The sequence below is a fragment of the Ranitomeya variabilis genome, chromosome 5 (assembly GCF_051348905.1).
Source record: "Ranitomeya variabilis isolate aRanVar5 chromosome 5, aRanVar5.hap1, whole genome shotgun sequence".
Classification (NCBI taxonomy): Eukaryota; Metazoa; Chordata; class Amphibia; order Anura; family Dendrobatidae; genus Ranitomeya; species Ranitomeya variabilis.
The window spans coordinates 208,612,496-208,638,305 of NC_135236.1; the positions used below are offsets into that span (position 1 = coordinate 208,612,496).

At 43.9% G+C, this 25,810-nt stretch overlaps 1 protein-coding gene across 1 annotated transcript in view; it reads right to left on the minus strand.

Annotated features, from left to right (window-relative positions):
• MYO5C (myosin VC) overlaps window positions 1-25,810 on the minus strand; it is a 425,456-nt gene that overhangs the window by 144,924 nt on the left and 254,722 nt on the right. The window contains exons 17-21 of the mRNA XM_077263765.1: window positions 11,347-11,433; window positions 11,044-11,155; window positions 5,426-5,637; window positions 4,408-4,573; window positions 3,760-3,906 (exon numbers count right to left, since the gene is read on the minus strand). Of these exons, the coding sequence (XP_077119880.1) occupies window positions 3,760-3,906; window positions 4,408-4,573; window positions 5,426-5,637; window positions 11,044-11,155; window positions 11,347-11,433 (724 nt within the window). The remainder of the gene's footprint in view (window positions 1-3,759; window positions 3,907-4,407; window positions 4,574-5,425; window positions 5,638-11,043; window positions 11,156-11,346; window positions 11,434-25,810) is intronic.

Sequence of the window (25,810 nt, forward strand, 5' to 3'; positions counted from 1 at the left end):
TTATACATAAAAAGGAAAAAGAAGTTGAGGAGAAAACAAACTATAGCCAAGCCAAATTACAAAAATGTATGCATTTATTGTTATCCTCTAAGTGGCAAATTTTAATCATAGCAACAAAAAATGTAGGCATCAATGACTCTCTAAAGCACAGGTCAGAATATATGGCATACTGACAATTCAGTTATCAATACGATGTGTTGGTGTCCTTTTTGTCCTTAGCTTTGCAATTTTTTACTGATTTTCAACAATAAAAAGTAAACAATGAAACCCTTCCCACCGACCCCTTTAAGCCCTTCTTGCTAAGTATTACAATAGTATTCTTACATGAGTAATTAACAATAAAAGTATAAGAAGATTACAGTGCATCACAATAACATTCATGTACTTAAAGGGGCTGAAGTATATTGCGGCTCACAGACCCCTCTGCACTGCAATACATGCTGCAAGCCAATCAGAGGCCAGCAGCTGACATCGGCGTGCATGTGACTAGAGGCCCATGGCATCCCATCACTTGCATGCTGAAGTTAGCCGCCGGCTTCAGAAGAGAGCGGGAAGGTGAGTATAACCGTTTATTTTTTTCTATGCATTAAAGAACAGCGGCAGAATGAGGGACATATACACCAAGATGGGGGATATGTATCCAAGGATAAGGGACGTATATACTAGGATGGGGATATGTATACTAGGATGGAGATATGTATACCAGGATGGGGGACATACTGTATATTCCAGGATGGAGCTAGGAAGAGGAACATATTTACCAGGATACCAGGATGGGGTCATGTATAGCAGGATGGAGGACATGTGTACTAGGATGGGCTAAGGATGGGGGACATTACTACATAATGAGGGAGCATGTGCAACTTGTATGTCCTTATAGGATTTAGAACGCTACAAGGGCACATACATCTGACCAAAATGTCAGGGTGGGTTTGGGGGCTGGACCCAGGTCCAAATCTTGCATCGGAGGCCCATCGGACTCTAGTTATGTCGCTGGTCACATGATCCCTGCTGGCTTCACTCTCCTCTCTTATGGAAGTAATTGAGAGGAAGTTGCAGCTCTCACTTCTTCCTGATGTCTTGAATTGTATCTAGTACTTACTGTAGGTTTCTCACCATGCTCAGACACCACCACGGGACATAAATTAAGTCAGCAGAATGGGTTTTACAGTGAGGATATAAGGGAGAGTCGTGTACCTCAGTTTTGTAGAGTAACTCTGGAGTCCTATGTACGATGCTGTGCAACATGTATATATTTCATAACCTATAAGCGTCTCCTAATGTTATTTTGGGAATCAGTTTCTATTGGCTCTTTTGCTGTTTCCCATTTACCTTTCAGATGTGAATGAAATTTCTCCATATATGTGGTAAGTGGCTGTATACGGTAGATATTACTCCCATTGTCAAGTCTGTCTTACCCTCTTTAAAGGCTACTACAAATATTGTAATATACATAGGTGTCTATTGTGACTAAGGCTACTTTCACACTAGCGTCGGTACGGGGCCGTCGCGCTGCGTCGGCCCGACGTACCGACGCATACTGTGCAAGCGCCGCACAACGGGGGCAGCGGATGCTGTTTTTCCACGCATCCGCTGCCCCATTGTGTGGTGCGGGGAGGTGGGGGCGGAGTTCCGGACGCGCATGCGCGGTCAGAAATGGCGGACCGTCGGCACAAAAAAACGTTACATGTAACGTTTTTTGCTGCCGGCGGTCCGCCACAACACGACGCAACCGTCGCACGACGGTTGCGACATGTGTCAATTCGTCGCAATGCGTCGCTAATGTTAGTCTATGGGGAAAAAAACGCATCCTGCAGACGACTTTGCAGGATGCGTTTTTTCGCCAAAACGACGCATTGCGACGTATGCAAAAAAACGCTAGTGTGAAAGTAGCCTAAGTCTGAGATGTATGTCACAGTGTCAAATACTTATAAAACCGACTAAAGAGCAGAGCAAATGCCATTTGTAATTGGTTAAAATGTTTAAAGGGAACCTATCACCCCGTTTTTTTCGGTATGAGATAAAAATACTGTTAAATAGGGCCTGAGCTGTGCATTACAATAGTGTAGTTTGTGGACCCCGATTCCCCACCTATGCTGCTGAAATACGTTACCAAAGTAGTCGTTTTCGCCTGTCAATCAGGCTGGTCAGGTCGGATGGGCGTGGTGTCTTCCCCCAGATCTTGCGTAGTTTTCCGTTGGTGGCGTAGTGGTGTGCGCATGTCCAACGTCCCCAATCCTGCACGGGGGGGTGAAAATAGCAGCGATGTCCGTTATTCCATTGGTGGTCGGTGGGCGCGGCCATCTTCCTTTGGCCGCGCGTGCGCAGAAGCGGCGCTCTGCTGGCCGCGGCTTCAGGAAAATGGCCGCCGCGATCTCCATCTGCGCACGCGCGGCATCCCGCGGCCATTTTCCTGAAGCCGCGGCCAGCAGAGCGCCGCTTCTGCGCACGCGCGGCCAAAGGAAGATGGCCGCGCCCACCGACCACCAATGGAATAACGGACATCGCTGCTATTTTCACCCCCCCCGTGCAGGATTGGGGACGTTGGACATGCGCACACCACTACGCCACCAACGGAAAACTACGCAATATCTGGGGGAAGAAGCCACGCCCATCCGACCTGACCAGCCTGATTGACAGGCGAAAATGACTACTTTGGTAACGTATTTCGGCAGCATAGGTGGGGAATCGGGGTCCACAAACTACACTATTGTAATGCACAGCTCAGGCCATATTTAACAGTATTTTTATCTCATACCGAAAAAAACGGGGTGATAGGTTCCCTTTAAGTTCCATTCTCGGGACCATTTGAGCTACTTTTTAAATTCAGATTTGCTACCAATAGTCTGTGTTATCTAGAGAGTTCAGCTCAAGAAGCCATAGAGTATTCCATATAGATATATATTGCATGCATCCAATTATGCCTAAGAACTCTTTCGCCTTCCACCACATTTTATGCATTAACATGATTGTTGTTTTTTACTCTCAGAAACTTTAAATGTATTACTTTCTAATTCATCGACTAATTGCATATTTCTTGTATGATGTCTTAGCAATAATGAACTCAAGTCCTCTCTATATATTGACTTCTATATATCGCTATTCTATATATTGTTACAACATCTATTACAATTCCTTTAATTGGCATCCAATACTTCAGAAATAAAGATACTAAGCACAGAACTGCAAAATCTTGTAATATTTCTCAAGACCAAAGCAAATGACACAGCAGAAAATCCTTTAATTAAATACATAGCTAGCCATACTTGTTAATCAGTGGGTTTCCCCCCCCAATCATAAGAATGAGGGGACTGGTGCCTCCCCTGACTATACATCAAAGCAGCATGGAGGAGATTACATAAGAGTTTGCTGTGTCTTAAGTGCTACTCTCCATTATACTCTATGGCAGAGATTGGCAACCCATCGGTCGCAATCAGTAGGTCAATATGTTATCGCTATCTCACAATGTGCACACTTATGTGCTTGTATTCTGGAATATCATGGTACTGAATAATGTGTTTTTTTGTTATTTATTTCAACAATATTTAACTAAGAAACTGGTGAGGCTCTAGAGCCTTAAATTGTGTCACAGCTCCTTTTTGGATATTTTCTGAGGTCCAATCTGACACTCAAATCGCTGCCTGGACTTTCCCTTTAATTGGTTAGGGTGGGAACCTGCTGAAAACTCTACATTGGATATTATTCTGACTTTTGGATGCAGTGAAATGTCAAGCAAATCCATTTTGGTCAGTGAATTACCTGATCCTCCAGTTTCTTTTGCAGCCGCTGCACCCTGTAGGACAATTGAATGTTTACCACAAATCTTCGGATGTTCTGAAATCTACGCCGGGCCAGCCATGCACGTGCATATTTCTGCAGTATCAGGGCCTTGTGCTCTTCCCGTAACTTTGTGTAAGTAATAACAAGGGAGATTTTTATCTTAATTATAATTTAATATTAACATTCATTAAAAACATAACTGTACAGTCAAATCACAAAAATACTGCAAAAGCAATATACTCTGGTGGCTACTAATGGCATGACAGCACATATCCTGCTCTGTCACCATCAAGATACAAATTTATTTTATATGTTATATGTTATATTGACTATAGCATGACATGATAATCATCATAACACAAAATGGTTATTATTATATTACAGAAATTCAGCTTCAGACACTAAGAGCCTGCCACAAATCCCAATATCTGAGCTAGCTATACCCCTGTATGAGTGACACCAAGGGGGTCAGAAGAGGCTATGTGGGCTTACTGCAGTCAAACTTGAATTTAAGCCGAGTTTCCCTTACATCTAACCGCAAAGAAGTAATAATTATTGTTCCAGTCAATAAAATACATTGTTATCCCAATTATTTAAGTCAGCCTATAGTGCAATAGATAAACATACCTTGCGGTACCTCTTTCTTGCCAGATAACCTCGCGTAAATGCTTGTATGGTGACAGTGGCTACTAAAATAAGCTGATATATGCGGCGCACTAAGAAGCCTCTGCAGTGTTTCTGGATGATGATAGCAGCCCAAGTGTGTTTAATGGCAGTTGCACTTATTGCTTGTCTGGAAAAAAAAAAGTATTTTGTTTTACTTTATTTACATCAAATTTGGCCATTGAGCTGATGGCTATTTGTTATAAAAATTGAAAAATACAAAGTTTTTTCTAACAATATCAAAAGGGCTCTCACTAAAGATGAAAAATATATGATCACGGGGGACTTACCACTTGGGTCAATACTAACCACTGGAATAGTAGGCCTCAGAATTCTGGTCTTATTACTAAATGTATGGGACTGATGGAAACAACAAAGAGTTGTGCACAGCTCTTCTTCAGTTATATAGTCATTGATTGGGGCGGCAGCACACACGCTCAACCACTGCCGCATTCAGACTCTATCATGCAAGCATGGTGGAATGAAGGACTAAAGTGCCTAGTCTAGTGATTGAGGCTCCCAGTAATCACGCATTCATCCCCTATTAACAGGACTTTTTGCGGGATAGCCTCTTTAATGTATACCTCTATTTTCAAGTAGAAACCTGCATATGTCTGCTTTTCTTTGGACAGCATGGAGAAATCATATAGACTGTCCAGATGTACATCAGGCTACTGTGCAAAGAAGCACAAATGTGGGAGCAAAACTGCGGATATTTGCAATGGAGCGCTTCCTTTACCACTTATATGGCATAAATTATTATGTAAATCTACATTGCTGACATACAAAAGATGAGCCAAATGTATTAAGAGGTGGGCATTGTGCTTCCGCAGCATTTTATGATAAGACCACCATTTTTGGGGTTCAGACCAGTGTACATATTTGTTTTTGCTACAACAAATATACAAGATCCTGAGTATCCTTTATGTCTGAACATAGTTAGATATTTCCATACCTGAGAGTAATATTAAGACTAGGTTACCTTACAGCACGTTGTCCCCTGATGTATTGCTGAATGACAATGGCTGCATTTCGCGCACGCAGGAACTTCTTCCTCTGCACCCAACCCCGAATGTTCTTCTGGATCATAACACAGGCATTTCTCAACTTATCAGATCTTAATTTTTCTAAGTATGCCACTTGTCCAGCTCTAAAAAAGATTTTAGTCCTTCCAAACTGATACTGGTTGGAATCCTGCAAACAGTAAGGGAAAAACAATAAGACACAACCGTGTCTAATAATGCTTGTAAAACTAGCCTTTTCTTAGGTAAAGACCTCAACTGACTGACACAAGAATTCTGGAAATAAGGATCACCAAACAGGTGGCTTATTCTGCCTTCCATCCAGAGATCACAGCAGCCCCACTCACCTATGGAAGCTGACAGATTGGGATTACATGTCCTCTTATATGTCTGTAAGGGGCAGTTATCTCACATAGACCTTCACTGAGTTCAATCCTCTTAATATTCTGATCTCCGCATTCTACTTGGCAAATACTTGAGACGATAGATACAGAATCTGATTGTACACGAGATCTCTATGACAACACTGCACCAGAGAGGTCATCAGGATTACTCATAATACATCACCAGGGTCTATCATTTCTAGCTACTGATCTCAGCAGAGCAAAAACTTATACAGTAAATATCAGATCTATAAGGAATGGTCATTTATAAAGTTCCTCTTGTAGCGCTCTGTTAAACTGTTAATAAAAGGTACCATTATGTATCCAGCCCTTTAAAAACACATTCTAAAGCTGCCAGTCTATATACAGTATTTTAAGGGGTATTCCCATATCCAAGATCATATCCCAATATGTAGCAGGTGTAATATTAATAATATTAGCAAATACCTCCAATTAGAAATGTAGCATACAGTAGTTTTCCTGATTCGCTAGGTCTCTTTCCTCATATGCAGACATTGCAGGACCTTAGGTATCCATGGTTACTACCACTGATACAATAACAGTTAGATAGCTAGTTAGATAGCTAGTTACTAGCTAGATATTTAAGGTCCTGCAATGCCTGAACATGAGGAAAGAGACATAGTGAATCAGAAAAATCATACTACATTTCTAATCAGAGGTATTTGCTAATATTATTATTACACCTACTACATATTGGGATAGGATCTTAGAGGTGGGAATACTTCTTTAAAGGGAACCTGTCACATCACCTGTAGCATCTAAAGTGTCCCCAGTGCCGTTGCTAATAGTGCAATGTGCATCAAGAGAAAGTTTTTACTGCGCAAGCGTGAGATATACAGTGACATCGGCGAAAACGATGGGACCTAATTCAAATTGTGTGGGCGGCGATAACCCTGACTGAACACAATGAAACACACCCCTATGACTAAACGAGCAGGTAAGATATAACTATATAAAGTGCTTTTTGATAAGGATTACAGCGGCAATTTTAATGGAAAAAACGTGTTAGTGATGCACATTGCATCATTAACAACACACTGGGGATTAGATGCTACAAATGACGTGTCAGGTTCCCTTTAAGTCCAATATTTAAACCCACATCAATGTTCACTACTTGTATCCATAAATGTTCTATAAGTGCTCAGAATGACAGGCTGCCAGAAGTGTGGTTATTTCTTTGGCTTTAAAGCCTCCTCCTGGCCATTTGACATATTGCATTTCAGCAGGGGTGCACAACCTTGTTTATTCTGTGGGTATCAATGTCAGACTACAATGTTGAGTGTGAGCCGAGAGTCATGCTACTGTGTTCTCTCGCATGAGAGGATCAGAGCACAGATGCGGAAAAATTCATTTCTCCACCTCCTATGCTGCCGGTGTCGGTGTACATTGCACTGTACTCAGGTGATATCCGAGTGCAGTGCGATCTTTCACATGCACTCATAGACGTGTATGAGTGTAAGTGAGCTGATTCTCGCTGCAAATAGAGCATGCTGCGATTGTTCTCTCATGACGAATCAGCATGAGAAAATAATCGCAGATCTGAGCTGCCCTACAAAATAACACTGGGCAGAGTGCTATGTGATATTTTATTGTATAGCACTCGGCCATGTTATACAGTACTGTTACTCCGGCCTAAGACTAGAAATGGATAGGTTATAACTTCTAGATCGGTGGGAGTCGGAGATCTACGCCAGTCCCATAGATCATTAGCTATGGGACTGGTGTAAAAGTCAAAAACTGCACTCCAGATGACCCATAGGGACTTCATTGAGTGTCAGTCAATCATACACACTGCTGCTCCATTCTAATTGGGGCCCAAGTGAAGAAAACCCCACAATTATTAGTTATTGGTGAAAAGTTATTCACACTGAAATACCCCTTTAAGGTAAGTTATACATATTTAGAAATTTTAAGATTTAAGTCATAATTTAAACTATAATTATATAAAGTTTTACAAATTATTTTCCTCTATTGTTAAGCTAGCTAGCAATCATATATAGAACTACGGTAGCCAACATCTATTTTATAGAAACATTTGCAATGTTTCAACTCACAAGTTATAGGGGATACTGTAGGAGAGAAAAGCGCCAATAGGGTCTTATCCAATAGAAATCACAGAGTATAAATGAGTTTGCGCTCACCTGATATTTCTTGGAGTTATGGCATAAAAGAAACTCATCAGAGTTCAGCAGATGCCGCAGATCCACTGGTCAGACAATGACTGCTTCAGAATTTTCGAATGGAGAGATTCGTGGATATTACCTCCGCTGCTGCATAAAGGAATGTCCAAGCGTATTGGAGATATAAATGGTGGTTTTATTCCCAACGTGTTTCAGAGTCACTAGGACTTCCTCAGGGGATGAAGAAGAAGTCCTAGTGACTTTGAAATGTGTTGGGAATAAAACCACCATTTATATCTCCAATACGCCTGGACATTACTTCATGCAGCAGCGGGGGTAATATCCACGAATCTCTCCATTTGAAAAATCAACTCGCAAGTTGTGTTACTGAAGTTTGAGAAAGACTCATTGGAGGGTGAAACAATGTACATGCTTTTATGTGAATAAACAAATTTCTTTAGAAATTGGAGGGCTGTGGTTATTTTTTTACATTTTGATGGTATTAATTGCATGTGAAACCATGTAGCTGCTGTGCACCTCGCTTTAAAGTTTTACAAACTTAAAAAGGTTTCCACTTTTAAAAAAGTGGTCTCTAAACTCTTTATTACTTGTACAAGTATAAAAAGAAAAGCTACAGCGCCAGCTCTCCGCAGTTGCTCTAGTCTCTGTAATTTGGCTTCTGCAGATCACATCACTGCTGAATCCAATCACTTGAGTCTCTGGATCTGCTAATGTAGATGGCATGAGCAGAAATCAGGGATTGGCTGCAGCCATCTAATTGTATAATCAATTTTTAGCCCCAAGTACATACATTTAAAGGGAATCTGTCAGTAGGACCATCCTCCTAAGCCGTCTATATTGGCATATGGGTCATGGAAAGCTGAATAAAATGGACTGGATACTATGGGCTGGATACTGATCTGCATTAGACTCTCTCCTGATCTCACTGCAGAGCTGTGTGTGGGTACAACTGACATATCTGTAGGTGTCCTCTGTGTACTTCAGCTTTAAGGTCTCTGGCAGCTATTGTTGCATTGCAGCAAAGCTGTAAGAGCTGCAACAATTATGTTTGTAAGAAGACAAAGTTCAATTTGACTGTTTTGGGTTAGTGTCTTGTCTCACACTGGAACTACTTCTTTTATTTAAAATAATCTCCGGAGGCAGAGATATCTTCCAGGCAATATCCTCCCCATAGCCTGAAAAAAGCTAATTTACATACCAGAAAAATGTGGATTCCTCTGGAATAACACATCACAGATATTAAGGTATCATTTTATTCAGCTTCCTATGACCTACAAGCCCATGTACAGGGCTTAAGAGGGTTGATTCTACTAACAGATTCCTTCTAAATGTATGTATTTGGGGCTAAAAATGAAATCATTTTTACAATTACTGTAGGTTTCATTATAAAAATTGCATCATTTGGCTGTTAAAGGCTTTTTGTTTCCTGCACATTCAACATTTATGTGTTCCATGGTCATAATAAATCAACTGAGAGGAACTAAGAAAATGACAGAGAAAAGAGATACAAACTTATTTATTTAAAGTGTTTATTTCCATTTATGTTGAGGATTATGGCTTATAGTCAATGAAATCCCAAAAGTCATTATCTCAGTAAATTAGAATACTTTATAACACCAGCTTGAAAAATGATTTTAAAATCTGAAATGTTTGCCTACCAGTAAATGCACTCAATACTTGGTCAGGGTTCTTTTTGCATCAATTACTGCATGAATGCAGCGTGGCATGGAGGCGATCAGCCTGTGGCACTGCTGAGGTGTTATGGAAGCACAGGTTGCTTTAACAGCAGCCTTCAGCTCATCTGCATTGTTGGTTCTGGTGTCTCTCATCTTCCTCTTGACAATACCCCAGAGATTCTCTATGGGGTTAAGATCAGGAGAGTTTGCTGGCCAATCAAGCACAGTGATACTGTTGTTTTTAAACCAGGTATTGGTACTTTTGGCAGTGTGGGCAGGTGCCAAGTCCTGCTGGAGAATGAAATTTTCATATCCAAAAAGTTTGTCGGCAGAGGAAAGCATGAAGTGCTCTAACATTTCCTGGTAGGCGGCTGTGCTGACTTTGGTCTTGATAAAACACAATGGACCTACACCAGCAGATGACATGGCACCCAAACCATCACTGATTGTGGAAACGTCGGAGTAGACCCCAAGCAGCTTCGATTGTGTGCCTCTCCACTCTCTGGGACCTTGATTTCCAAATGAAATTCAAAACTTACTTTCATCTAAAAACAACACCTTGGACCACTGAGCAACAATCCAGTTCTTTTTCTCCTTGGCCCAGGTAAGACACTTCTGGCGTTGTCTATTGGTCATGAGTGGCGTGACACAAGGAATGTGACACTTGTAGCCCATGTCCTGTATACGTCTGTGTGTGGTGGTTCTTGAAGCAATGACTCCAGCAGCAGTCCACTCCTTGTTAATCTCTCCCAAATTTTTGAATGGCCTTTTCTTAACAATTCTCTCAAGGCTGCAGTTATCCCTGTTGCTTGTGCCCCTTTTTCTACCACACTTTTTCCTTCCACTCCACTTTCCATTAATATTCTTGGGTACAGCACTCTGTGAACAGCCAGTGTCTTTAGCAATGACTTTTTGTGGCTTACCCTCCTTGTGGAGTGTGTCAATGACTGCCTTCTGGACATCTGTCTAGTCAGCTGTCTTCCCCATGATTGTGGAACCTACTGATACAGACTAAGGGACCTTTTTAAACACTTACAAAGCCTTTGCAGGTGTGTTTTGTTAATTATTCTAATTTACTGAGGTAATGACTTTTGGGCTGTCACTGGCTGTAAACCATAATCATCAACATTAACAGAAATAAACACTTGAAATAGAGTCATTGTAATGACTCTATATAATATGAGTTTCATTTTTTGTATTGAAAAACTAAAATAAATTCACTTTTTGATGATATTTTAATTTAGTGAGAAGCACCTGTATGTAATGTATATACAAATTAATTAGAAGGTTACATCTTGCAGCACTAGTAGCTCACTGGATATACTGTGCACCATTATGAACATGATCCGTGCCATACCTGGATTAGTCTCTGCAGTACAACTTTGCAGATATTTTTCTTATCACTCAGTGACAACTCCTGCTGTGTCATTAGGATGCTGTAACGTCCATAAAATTCTATATATGTCCACCTGAAAAGAAATGACTATGATTACATGAAGACAAATCATTTTAGTTTAGAGATGGCGAGATGAAGAAGCAGGTTCTCAGGGATAGCGATTTATTCATCATATAATATTTAATAGAACCTGATGGAGGTGTTCATGTATAGTCTGAAGCAGTCACAGACAATGTATTCATAGGTGTAGATATTGAGATATACCTAGAGGGATAGCTTTGCGCACTTATTCGGATGGTTTCCAAGACACCACAAGCTCTTAGTTGCTGGACCACTCTTTTCGAGTCAAATCTGTGACACAGTATATAAAGAAGTCAGCATTATAAAGCAAATATCTAGCAGTAAAACCCTGCACATGATAAACAATGCGTACATAAATTATACATTGCGTTATTACCATTTTTACATTGAAGGCATATTTCAGTAGGATCAGCCCTCCTAAGCCGTCTATATGGGCATGTAGGTCATAGAAACCTGAATAAAATAATACCTCAATATCTGCGATCCGATGTCTTATTCCAGAGATATCCACATTTTTCTTAACATGTAAATGAACTAGTAAGACCTAAGGGCCGGACATTGATCTCCTAAGAATCTGCCTACAGAACTTGTTCTGAGGGCGGATTCTCAGGGAGAAAAGCTAATGTTGGCAGTGACTAATCATTCTAACAGGAAAAAGACCTAAATCTTATTCTTTATTACTACTCAAGAAAAAAGATGCAAGTCAGTTTCTTCTTCCTTTGTGGGTAATGACTGCCTCCATGTGTCTGTGACACAAGTTCTGTGTTCAGAACATGATGTATGAACTGGCCTATGGATCTCCTGACCTAACCTCAGCAACCTCATAGGCATATACAGCTCTGGCAAAAATTAAGAGACCACCACATCAAAACTCAGCCATGGGCAGCCCAATCTCCAGACCTGAACCCAATTGAAAACCTCTGGAATGTAATCAAGAGGATGATGGATAGTCACAAGCCATCAAACAAAGAAGAACTGCTTACATTTTTGTGCCAGAAGCAGTGTGAAAGACTAGTGGAAAGTGTTAAATATTAATTATTAATTGAATTATTCATATTCTCAATCCTGTACTGAGCACATTGCTTCTTGCTGACATTACAAAGGGCTATTTCTGTGTGTGTAGCTCAACACCATATAAAGGGGAACACGTGGTCTGTGGGATACATTTATAAACGTCTCTTAGGAGGGTCTGGGGCTTTTTATCATGTGGGGGCTGTCACCTCCTGCCTTCACCATCATTCTCCATGGACATCAAACAAGGATGAACAGCTGGTAGCGGTAGCCATGATGACCTTCAGATTTCACACAGACAGACGGCTTTTACCATTCAGAACTTTGGGAAAGATGAGTAACAAGCGCTGATATCTACACATGGACAATCTGTTCATAACTATTTCATCAATTTTATGTTTTGCTGCAATGTGGTTTTTCTGTGGACAATTCAATAAACCACTACATATTTTATGAGAATATCATGACATTTTTCTTTAAGAGTAATGCACCTGGTTAAGTCCTGATTAAATAAATGTGCATAATAAGCATATTTAACAGAAAGCATGCCAAGACGCATGAAAGCTGTGATTAAAAATCATGGTTATTACACAAAATATTGATTTCTGAACTCTTCCTGAGTAAAAACAATAGTATTGTTGGTTCTAAATGATTATGAACTTGTTTTCTTTGCATTATTTGAGGTCTGAAAGCACTGTTTTTTGTTTAATTTTGACCATTTCTCCTTTTCAGAAAAAATACAAAATTAATTGCTTGGAAATTCAGAGACATATTGTCAGAAGGTTATAGAATAAATGAAAACATTACATTTTACTCAAAAATATACCTATAAAGAGAAAAATCAGACAAACTGAACATTTTGCAGTGGTCTCTTAATTTTTGCCAGAGCTGTATATGAGTGAAGCCCGGTGGCTTAGTGGTTAGCACTGTTGCTTTGCAGCGTTGGAGTCCTGGATTCAAATTCCACCAAGTACAACATCTGCAAGGAGTTTGTATGGGTCTCCAAGGTGCTCTAGTTTCCTCCCATACTCCAAGATTGTGAGCCTAATGGGGACAGTGCCGATAATATATATATATATATAAAGGGCTGTGGCATAAATGGCGCTATATATGGTACGTGAGTAAAATAAATAAATAAATGAGGCTGATGACTACGGGAGACCTGTGGCCAGTCCATATACCACAATCACTAGAAGAACTGTGTTTTATATACATCTGCGTTCTGCCTAAAGCTTTTTTTTAATTCTGAAAATGTTTCGTTTTGAAAATGTTTGTTTCCATTTTGTTATCATTTGCAGATCATTAATATGTCTATCAATCCTGTTATTTCCATATTTGTACAACGTGTCCTTCTTACAATGATTTCACACTGCGTTCAGGCACCCACTCAGTGGCTCCGTTAGAGCTTACATTCAAACGCCCCACAAAATGAGATTTGGACGTATGCGCCGATGATACCATCTATATATATAATTGTCTAAGGGTTTTTCTGTCTGTCTTTCTGTCTGTCTGTCTGTCTGTCCTGGAAATCCCGCGTCTCTGATTGGTCGAGGCCGCCAGGCCTCGACCAATCAGCGACGGGCACAGTATCGACGTAGATGTCATAATGGTTGCCATGGTGACGATGATGTCATAAAGGTTGCCTTCGACCAATCAGCGATGGGCACAGTCTGCCGCGAATTCTGGAATCATCATTGTCCATATACTACGGGGACATGCATATTCTAGAATACCCGATGCATTAGAATCGGGCCACAGTCTAGTATACTATAATGGTGCTGACAGAGCAAATGTGCGCTCTGCAAATGTGCCAAAATGCAGTGTGAAAGCACCTTTAGGCTATGTGCACACGTTCAGGAATGTCTGCAAAATTCTCCTGAACAAAACCGGACTTTTTCTGCAGGAAATCCGCTTGCGGTTTTTTCTCGTTTTTTTTCCAGAGCTTCCCAATGCAATAATTTAGGGGTAAAAACGCGGAAAATCTGCAAAATTAATGAACATGCTGCGTTTTTTACTGCAATGCGTTTTTTTTGAGGAAAAAAATGCAGCATGTGCATAAAAATTGCGGAATGCATTAAAATGATGGGATGCTAAATGTAAGCATTTTTTTTAGCGTTTTTCAGCAGAAAACAGCCAAAAAAACCGCAAAAAATCCTGAACGTGTGCACATAGCCTTAGAGTTGCAATTTCAATCTTGAGGAGTGTATTAACATCAAACCATGCATATATTACAGTGCATGCCTGTCATCCATATGGTCTACATATGCATAACACATTCATGCGTGTAAAAACATAAATGTTGGTTAGTCTGACAAACGCAGTCTGAGGATCATCAGAGGACAGATGGGAGCATGGATGAAATTGAAACTAGCGATGTGATAAGCCGCAGGTGTCCCAAGATACATGCTTAGGTATGTAGCCACTGGTGCTATTAATTACACTTTGGGAACATTCCATTTGATAACCTCTACCTTGATAACAATTATGTCATTCCTCTGTTTTGACCCATTTTTTATGTTTTCTTTAACGGAGTTATATGGCATTGTGAGAAAACAGGATTTTAGGTTGCTTACCGTAAAATCTGTTTCTCGGAGCCTTCATTGGGGGACACAGGAACCATGGGTGTATGCTGCTGCCACTAGGAGGCTGACACTATGCAAATAAAAAAGTTAGCTCCTCCTCCGCAGTGTACACCCCACCGACAAGAAGTAGGATGTTCAGTTAGTGAGAAAGCAGTAGGAGAAGCAACGTGTAAAGAGAAAGAATAATAATGTAATAAAAACAATCTTTATTCATATAGCACCAACAAACTCTGCAGCGCTCCACAGATTAACAGTTTCAAACACTCAAAGAGTGTTCAAAGAACTCAAACGTTAACAGTATAACACAATAAACAGAGCTGTTGGGAGCAACTTGGGAGGGTGCTGTGTCCCCCAATAAAGGCTCCGAGAAACAGATTTTACGGTAAGCAACCAAAAATCCTGTTTTCTCTATCGCCTCTCATTGGGGGACACAGGAACCATGGGACGTCCCAAAGCAGTCCCTGGGGTGGGAACAGCAGTCAACTCCAATCTAGGTCAGAGGAACTGACCACCGTCGCCTGCAAGGTCTTCCTACCTAAGCCGGCATACGCCTAAGCTAGGCATGGAAGTTTCGCGAACATGTGGAGGACCGATCATCGGTCTGTAGAGGTGCAAGGCAGAGGCCCTATATGTGCACTGCCGGGAGGCACCCACTGCCCGGGTAGAGTGCGCCTTAAACCTGGAAGGAGGAGCTCTGCTCTGACCCGGTAAATCTAAACATAGCTGACCGGATTTTGCGGGCATACGTTGATTTGGAGGCCGGAGGGCCTCTCTACGCCGAGCCCTTATACTGAATATGGATAAAGGCTTTCATAAAATAAGGGAAAGCACACGCGGTCCCAGAACAACGAGGTTTAGTCTGAGGAAGAAGAGAACTTGTCCCTCCGATGACCTCCTTAGCAATTGGTTCAAGTTGGGAGACAAACTGACGGAAACCCTCGGAAGGCAAGCTGTGTGGGACTTCCTAGGGGACAAGTCGTGTCACGTCTTAAGCAAATGGTCCTTCGGAAGGGCACCATATTGCCGGATGTCCAGGCAACACCTGCAGCGGCATCCGCAGGGGGCGGATACCATGTACTTCCTGCAAGAGTAAATTAGTCCGCAAGGATAGCGAATTTCTCCGATCGGACTCCATGAAGGGTGCCCTGATGGAGCAGCTGAGCCCATGCGTCAATAACCTTGCTGTCTAGGTGGAGACAAAGGCAGGGCACAATGTAGCGGCAGACACTTCAGTGGTCGACTTTGCCAGGACTATTAGTCCGTCATTGGTATCCTTGAGGGATGCTCTCTGTGAGAGGACTGTATCGGTGGAAAAAAATGGAAACTGGAGGGTCCAGAGACGGAGAAGAGGTCCAGTTCGCAGTAATTTCAGGAGAGAGGGAATATAGGAAAACCAAGACGCTTCCCTCTTGGGAACGGCTGGACTAAGGATTCCAAGAGAAAACCCAGAAAAGAACATTAAATTGAAATGATAAGAAAAGACTAGAGGGTAGGGTACTGGGAACCTGCTAGAGAGCATGACAAGATGGGCATTGATGAGCACAATCGGACATGAGCAGTCAAGGGAGGAGAGTCCATGGAAAACCTGGAGTATGTCGATTCCATAGGAAGTTGGCCCTAGGAAGGAGTACATAGGCCCCAGAAAAAAACTTCACTGCCAAAAGGAAGATCCTTACCTATGACGACATGAGTGACCCTATCCGTTCCGAACCCTCTGGAACGGGGAGAGGATTGTAGTGTGTGGATCTACTTACCTAAGTATAAGACACCACACAACCGAGGATAACAGTGAAAGGGATACGAATCCTGCTGAAGGAAGGAACGTATTATCACAACAACCCATCATTGGATCAAGGCGTGGAACAGCCTTGCACACTGGACGATGCTTGCACCGAGTGAGATCCAATTCCTATCCGAGGTGGGAGGATCTGTTCCTGCTACAGTCGGAAATAAAATCTCGGAGCTGCTCGAGGTTGAATCCAGTGTCTGTAAGAAAGAAGAGGTAAGTACTGACACATAAATAGGAAGCTCGGTATTGAGGTAGTTCAAAGGCCCCTAGAATAGTGCCGCGAACAATCATGAGTCAAGGTATTATATGGGCTCTGACTCCATAAGAGACAGCCAGAACGTATAATACTGTAAATTATATATGATAGGAGTAACGCACTGGATAGTGCAGATAGACCTAGGACAGCACTGTAAACTGACTTACTGGATAGTTAGTGGTAGGCCCGAATAACCAGATAGAGAGGAAAGGCCCCGGCAGAGCCACACGCAATTAAGGCCCAGTGCGTGGCTGAAGAAAACTGCAACCAGTTGGAACCTGACACCGGCGTGTCCGACCTACCTGAAAGTGGACTGGCCACTTATGCTGCTACTGAGGTTCACCCTGTGGCACTGAGATCCGCCTTGTGGTACGTGGTAGATCTTCTGTTTAGCTGTTAATAGACCACAAACGTTATTGACCGTGAAACACACGGTAAAAGTTGTGCCTCTGACTCACCTGAATGCGGATTGTAACCGCTGCGGCAGCCAACCAGAAGTGATAAATACCAGGCACCTCTCTCTGAGTGGTGACTAAAGGGGAGCCTAGGCAGATGCTGCAAAGGACCCTTAAGAGAGTGATAGAGGGCGCTTCTGACATACCTGACTCTGGAGCAAAAGAGCAGGACCAATGCAGCAGTCGATCTCGGGCACGTCATACCACTGGAACGACGGCAGGATTGACTAAATGTGTCTGGAAGATGACCTCTGAAACCTGGATAGCGGACAAAGTACTGCTGCAATCGACGGGAGGAATAGGAGAGTGCGCCTGACTTACCTAAACACAGTACAGAGCGCCAGTACCACTGCAGTGGTCAGTCCAAGACACGTCTGATCCGCTGAAGATACGACAGTTTCAAATAACGTACTGTACCTGGAAGGTGGTGCGTGTGAAACCTGGATGGCGGATAGAGAACTGCTGCAATCAGCTCTCGATATCCTGCAATTATGGCAGATAGCGTACTGCTGCGATCGGCTCCCGGTATCCTGCGACTATGGCAGATAGAGTACGGGAGAACCCTGGAGAAGGGTATAGGAGAGAGTTGATTCGGTGTTGCAGTCTAGGTCATGATACCTGACAGCATAATGCAGAATAATAGCTTCCGTGTAGTAAGCCGCGGCACGGAATCTGTCTTGAAGTATGTCCTGCCATGCTCCTTCTCCTGAAGGTAGAACAGTAGGCTTGTCATCGGTGAGACAAAACTCTACTCTCTGTTGTGCACCTGAGTTCAAACTTTGCGCCTGCGATCTGTGGTCAGATTCTTTATCCGCTCAGCCACAGCAGACATTGCTGGGAAATACGGACTCTTAACCAGCTGGAAGTCAGGTCTGAACACTGCAGTTGTGAAGTGAGTAGGAGCAGCTCCCCTCTCTGCTTAGAGCAGTGTAATAGTTGCATCCGGAGGAGATGGAGGACGAGTGTCTGAGAGCAGCAGAAATGGAAACGTTTGATATGCCAGGGCTCTAGCATCGCTGTGTGTAGAGAAATAGCCGAGCCTCGCACAGCTGAAAATCAAGGCACGGGTCCACAATAGCAGAAATCACAACAGCAGAGTGACAACACGTAAAACTCTGAGGAGAAATGTGCAACTGAAACTCTCTACAAAGTGAATGCCATATGGCAGGATTTATAATGTTCCATCTCCCTGTGGAGGGTGAGGGGCGGGCCGTATCACAGATGACGGCAGCGTGGGGCATAGTGCCATACCCCGCTGGTAACTGCACGGCTCTAGGGCACTTATTACACCGGTGACTGCACAGCTATAGTGCTACTATGCCAGTGACTGTACGGCTCTAGAGTGCTACTACGCCAGAGATTGCGCGGCTCCAGAGTACTATTACGTATTACGCCGGTGACTGCACGGGTCTAGAGTACTGATACAACATCGACTGCACGGCTTTGAGTACTATTACGTATTACACCAGTGACTGCATTACACCAGTGGCTGCACGGGTCTGCACGGTAATCTATATATATAATTGTCTAAGGGTTTTGCCGTCTGTCTGTCTGTCTGTCTTTCTGTCTGTCTGTCTGTCCTGGAAATCCCGCATCTCAGCGACGGGCATAGCATGGCGACGATGATGTCATAATGGAAATCCTGCGTCTCTGATTGGTCGAGGCCGCCAGGCCTCGACCAATCAGCGACGGGCACAGTATCAACGTAGATGTCATAATGATTGCCATGGCGACGATGATGTCATAAAGGTATACTACGGGGACATGCATATTCTAGAATACCCGATGCGTTAGAATCGGGCCACAGTCTAGTAGAATATAATTACACCAGTGACCGGCTTGCATGAAAGGAGGATGAACAGTCTCCTATAAGATTAAGCATGGTAAGCATACCTACTAAGGAATGCCAGAAGGTTAGGGGAACAGAAGAGATGCAGAGAGGAGTGCCAAACTGCTAAGCAGCTCTACTCACAGCCGTTGTAGTGTCCTGTAGTCTGCTCCAAGGTTGTAGCTGCGACAGGCATCAGGAAACAGGTTCTGGGCACCAGAATGAAGATGGAGGCGGGGAACCCGGCCGGAACAGACGCACGCTGGTTCGGAAGGGGGGGCGGCAATAGCCACCGGGTCCGGGGGAGAGCGCACCCCAGCAAGATAGCGGCGATCCCAGGCCGATGGGGTGGCTGGGAGTAGTGGGCGGAGCTAACCGCTTTGTACAGGTACAGACTAAGCCGCCTGTAGGGGAGCACCAAGATGGCGCCGGTGGGCGGCTATGACAGTCGGGCGGGAGAAAAGCCCGCCCGAGTGAAGAGGAAGTGGGCGGAGTTGGCACCGGAAGAGTAGGCCCAAGCAGAAGCCGGGGCCTAAATTAGAGGCTGGCGGCCAACGGAGAGGGCCGCGGCGCCGGGAGAAGAAGCGGCGCGGCTGCCGCAGGGCTGCCACAACGAAAAAAAAAAGGGGGAGGCAGTGCGGTCGCCGGAAATAAAGAGAACAGCACGGCTGCCTGCAAACCACGGCGAGGCATAAGGCGGAGCGGCCACAGCCGGGAGGAAGGAGATGCGTCTGCCTGCAAAGGCTGCTGCGCCGGAAAAAGGATAGTGCGGTGTTATGGACTGGTGATTTAGGAGCGACATGCGACTAGCTCTGAGCAGGTGGTAACTATACTGACCGCAGTTCCTGATCTTAACACAACACTAGAAGTAGCCGTGGGATGTTCCTGTCACTCCCTGGACACCTCGTCACAGCCGGAGAACTAGCTACCCCTAAAGGTAGAAACAGGAAAGCTATCTTGCCTCAGAGAAAATCCCCAAAGGATAGACAGCCCCCCACAAATAATGACTGTGAGAGGAGAAGGAAATGACATACATAGAATGAAACAAGATTCAGCAAAGGAGGCCACTTCTAGCTAGATAGATAGAACAGGACAGAACACTGTGCGGTCAGTAATAAAAACTAGAAAAAGTCCACCGCAGAGAAATGCAAAAATCTCCATACCTGACTAAAGGTGTGGAGGGCAAAATCTGCTGCCCAGAGCTTCCAGCTTAGCTGAATAGATCCATACTGATAAGCTGGACAAATGAGCAAAACATAGAATGTGCTGAACAATAAGTCCACAACAAGAGGACTGCAAAAGGACAAGCAAGGACTTATCTTTGCTGAATAGGTCAGAGTGTCAGGGAAATCCAAAAGAGCCGTGACTCCAAGCAGGAACAATTAACAACTGGCATTGATTGAGGGATAAGGCCAGACTAAAATATCCAAGCCAGAAAGACGATCAGTGGAAGCAGCTGCTGATGCTAATTCCAAGAAGCAGCCATACCACTCAAAACCACCGGAGGGAGCCCAAGAGCAGAACTCACAAAAGTGCTACTTACAACCACCGGAGGGAGCCCAAGAGCGGAATTCACAACAGTATCCCCCCCTTGAGGAGGGGTCACCGAACCCTCACCAGAGCCCCCAGGCCGATCAGGCGAGCCAAGTGAAAAGCATGAACCAAATCGGCGGCATGAACATCGGAGGCAACCACCCAAGAATTATCCTCCTGGCCATAACCCTTCCACTTGACAAGATACTGAAGCCTCCGCCTCGAAAAACGAGAATCCAATATTTTCTCAACCACATATTCCAACTCCCCCTCAACCAACATCGGGGCAGGAGGATCAACAGAGGGAACAACGGGTACCACATATCTCCGCAACAAAGATCTATGGAAAACATTGTGGATGGCAAAAGAGGCTGGAAGGGCCAAACGAAAAGACACTGGATTGATAATCTCAGAAATCCTATAAGGACCAATAAACCGAGGCTTGAACTTAGGGGAAGAAACCTTCATAGGAAAATGACGAGAAGATAACCAGACTAAATTCCCCACACGAAGCCGAGGACCAACACACCGACGGCGGTTAGCAAAACGCTGAGCCTTTTCCTGAGACAACGTCAAATTGTCTACCACATGAGTCCAAATCTGCTGTAACCTGTCCATCACAGAATCTACACCAGGACAATCAGAAGGCTCAACCTGCCCTGAAGAAAAACGAGGATGGAAACCAAAATTACAAAAAAAAGGCGAAACCAAAGTAGCCGAACTGGCCCGATTATTAAGGGCAAACTCGGCCAACGGCAAGAAAGCCACCCAATCATCCTGATCAGCAGACACAAAGCATCTCAAATAGGTTTCCTAGGTTTGATTAGTTCGCTCAGTTTGGCCATTTGTCTGAGGATGGAACGCCGAAGAAAAAGACAAATTAATGCCCATCCTAGCACAAAAGGCCCGCCAAAACCTGGAAACAAACTGGGAACCTCTGTCAGACACAATATTTTCCGGAATGCCATGCAAACGAACCACATGCTGAAAAAACAATGGAACCAAATCAGAGGAGGAAGGCAATTTAGGCAAAGGTACCAAATGGACCATTTTAGAGAACCGGTCACAAACCACCCAGATAACAGACATCCTCTGGGACACAGGAAGATCCGAAATAAAATCCATGGAAATATGCGTCCAGGGCCTCTCAGGGACAGGCAAAGGCAAAAGCAACCCACTAGCGCAGGAACAGCAAGGCTTAGCCCGGGCACAAGTCCCACAGGACTGCACAAAAGAACGCACATCCCGCGACAAGGAAGGCCACCAAAAGGACCTAGCAACCAAATCTCTGGTACCAAAAATCCCAGGATGACCGGCCAACACCGAACAATGGACCTCAGAAATTACCTTACTTGTCCATCTATCAGGAACAAACAGCTTCCCCATAGGACAGCGGTCAGGTTTATCAGCCTGAAATTCCTGAAGCACCCACCGTAAATCAGGGGAGATGGCAGAAAGAACCACCCCTTCCCTAAGAATGCCAACCGGCTCAAGAACTCCAGGAGAATCAGGCAAAAAACTCCTAGAGAGGGCATCCGCTTTAACATTCTTAGATCCCGGAAGATATGAGACCACAAAATCGAAACGGGAGAAAAACAGGGACCATCGAGCCTGTCTAGGGTTCAGCCGCTTGGCCGACTCGAGGTAAATCAGATTCTTATGATCGTCAAGACCACAACGCGGTGCCTGGCTCCCTCAAGCCAATGTCGCCACTCCTCAAATGCCCACTTCATAGCCAACAACTCCCGATTGCCGACATCATAATTGCGTTCCGCAGGCGAAAACTTTCGGGAAAAGAAGGCACATGGTTTCATCAAGGAACCATCAAAATTCCTCTGTGACAAAACGGCCCCTGCCCCAATCTCAGAAGTGTCAACCTCAACCTGAAAAGGAAGAGAAACATCAGGCTGACGCAACACAGGGGCAGAAGTAAATCGGCGTTTAAGCTCCTGAAAGGCCTCAACAGCCGCAGAGGACCAATTCGTCACATCAGCGCCTTTCTTCGTCAAATCGGTCAGGGGTTTAACCACACTGGAGAAGTTGGCAATGAAACGGCGATAAAAATTAGCAAAGCCCAAAAATTTCTGAAGGCTCTTCACAGATGTGGGCTGAATCCAGTCATGAATGGCTTGGACCTTAACAGGATCCATTTCTATAGACAAAGGAGAAAAAATAAACCCCAAAAAAGAGACCTTCTGAACTCCAAATAGGCACTTAGACCCCTTCACAAATAGGGCATTATCACGAAGGATCTGGAATACCATCCTGACCTGCTTCACATGAGACTCCCAATCATCGGAAAAAATCAAAATATCATCCAAATACACAATCAAGAATTTATCAAGATAATTGCGGAAATATCATGCATGAAGGACTGAAATACAGAAGGAGCATTAGAAAGCCCGAAAGGCATCACAAGGTATTCAAAATGGCCTTCGGGCGTATTAAATGCAATTTTCCATTCGTCACCCTGTTTAATACGAACAAGATTATATGCCCCTCGAAGGTCAATCTTGGTAAACCAACTAGCCCCCTTAATCCGATGAGCAAACAAATCTGAAAGCAAAGGTAAAGGGTATTGGAATTTGACCGTGATCTTATTAAGAAGGCGATAATCAATACAGGGTCTCAAGGAGCCATCCTTCTTGGCAACAAAAAAGAATCCCGCTCCCAATGGTGACGAAGACGGCCGAATATGCCCCTTCTCCAAAGACTCCTTAACATAGCTCCGCATGGCGGCATGCTCTGGCACAGATAGATTGAAAAGTCGGCCCTTAGGGAACTTACAGCCAGGAATCAAGTCAATAGCACAATCACAGTCCCTATGTGGAGGAAGGGAACTGGACTTGGGCTCATCGAATACATCCTGGAAATCTGACAAAAATTCAGGAACATCAGAAGAGGGGGAAGAGGAAATTGACATCAAAGGAACGTCACTATGTACCCCTTGACAACCCCAACTAGTCACAGACATAGATTTTCAATCCAGCACTGGATTGTGTACTTGTAACCATGGAAAACCCAGTACAACAACATCATGTAAATTATGCAACACCAGAAAACGGCAATCTTCCTGATGTGCTGGAGCCATGCATAGTCAGCTGAGTCCAATACTGAGGTTTATTCTTGGCCAACGGTGTAGCATCAATACCCCTCAGAGGAATAGGGCTCTGCAAAGGCTGCAAAGAAAAACCACAGCGCCTGGCGAATTCAAAATCCATTAAGTTCAGGGCAGCGCCTGAATCCACAAATGCCATGACAGAAAAGGATGACAATGAGCAAATCAGGGTCACAGACAGGAGAAATTTAGGCTGTACAGTACTGATGGTAACAGATCTAGCTACCCTCTTAATACGCTTAGGGCAATCAGAAATAGCATGAGCAGAATCACCACAGTAAAAACACAGCCCATTCTGTCGTCTGTATCCCCTCTGTTCTGCTCTAGTCAAAATCCTATCACATTGCATAGGCTCAGGACTCTGTTCAGAGGACGCTGCCATATGGTGCACCACTTTGCGCTCGCGCAGGCGCCGATCAATCTGAATGGCTAGAGACATAGATTCGCTCAAACCAACAGGCGTGGGGAACCCCACCATAACGTCTTTAAGGGCTTCAGAAAGACCCTTTCTGAAAATTGCTGCCAGAGCGTCCTCATTCCATTTAGTGAGCACAGTGTTATGATCCCGAGTGGCTGAGGATCACAAATAGATCAGCAAGTGATTAAACTAAGGACGAGCTCTAGGGAGATGGTAACTGGACTGATCGCAAATCTGAACCTATCCAAAACAACTAGAGGTAGCCGGTGAACGTGCCTAAAAAATTCCTAGACGTCTCGAGCCAGCCTGAGGAACTAGCTACCCCTAAAGAGAAAGAAAGACCTCGCTTGCCTCCAGAGAAATAATCCCCAAAGATATAGAAGCCCCCAACAAATATTAACGGTGAAGTAAGAAGAAGGCACATACATAGGGATGAAATCAGATTCAGCAAAAGAGGCCCACTAGTACTAGAAAGCAGAAAATAGAGCAGGGGTCTATGCGATCAATAAAAACCCTTACAAAATATCCATCCTGAGATTTCAAGAACCCACACACCAACTAACGGTGTGTGGGGAGAAACTCAGCCCACTAGAGCAACCAGCAAGCGAGGGAATTACATTTTAGCAAGCTGGAACAGAAAACATGATAAACACTGCTGATCAAAAAATGAGCAAACAAAAAGCTTATCCTGGATGGACTGGGAGCAAGGTAGTCAGAAGGAATCTGAGTAGCACTGATTACATCGACAGCTGGGAACAAGTGAAAGTAAAACAGAGCTATATAGGAACCTCCCAGGGATAACGAACCAGCTGATAGCCAGAGACCAGCAGGATAACAGGCAAAGCCACCAGGGGGAGCCCAAAGCAAAAGTCACACCATACCACCAGTGACCACAAGAGGGAGCCTGAACACAGAGTTCACAACAGCACAGACCATTTTCTAAATTTCTGGCAGTATAATTCTGCCGCTTCCTGACCCTGACACAGGGCCAACAAGGTTTTTTCCGCATGATCCACAGAGTTAGGTTCATCATACAATAATCCGAGCGATTGAAAAAAAGGAATCTACATTAAGCAATGCCGGATCCCCTGACTCAAGGGAGAATGCCCAGTCCTGAGGGTCACCACGCAGCAAAGAAATAACTATTTTAACTTGCTGAATGGGATCACCAGAGGAACGGGGTTTCAAAGCAAAAAACAATTTGCAGTTATTTTTAAAGTTCAAAAACTTGGATCTATCCCCATAAAACAAATCTGGAGTAGGAATTCTAGGCTCTAAAACCGGAGTCTGAACAACATAATCTTGGATACTCTGTACTCTTGCAGCAAGCTGATCCACACGAGAAAACAAACCCTGAACATCCATGCCCGCGCCCAAATCCTGAACCACCCAGAGATTAAGAGGAAGGAAAAAGACAAAACAGACTAAAGAAAAAAAAATGGCTCAGAACTCTTTTTCTTTTCCTTCTTTTGAGATGCATTCAACTCATTTTTGGCCAGTTGTACTCTTATGGACTGGTGATTTAGGAGCGACATGCGACTAGCTCTGAGCAGGTGGTAACTATACTGACCGCAGTTCCTGATCTTAACACAACACTAGAAGTAGCCGTGGGATGTTCCTGTCACTCCCTGGACACCTCGTCACAGCCGGAGAACTA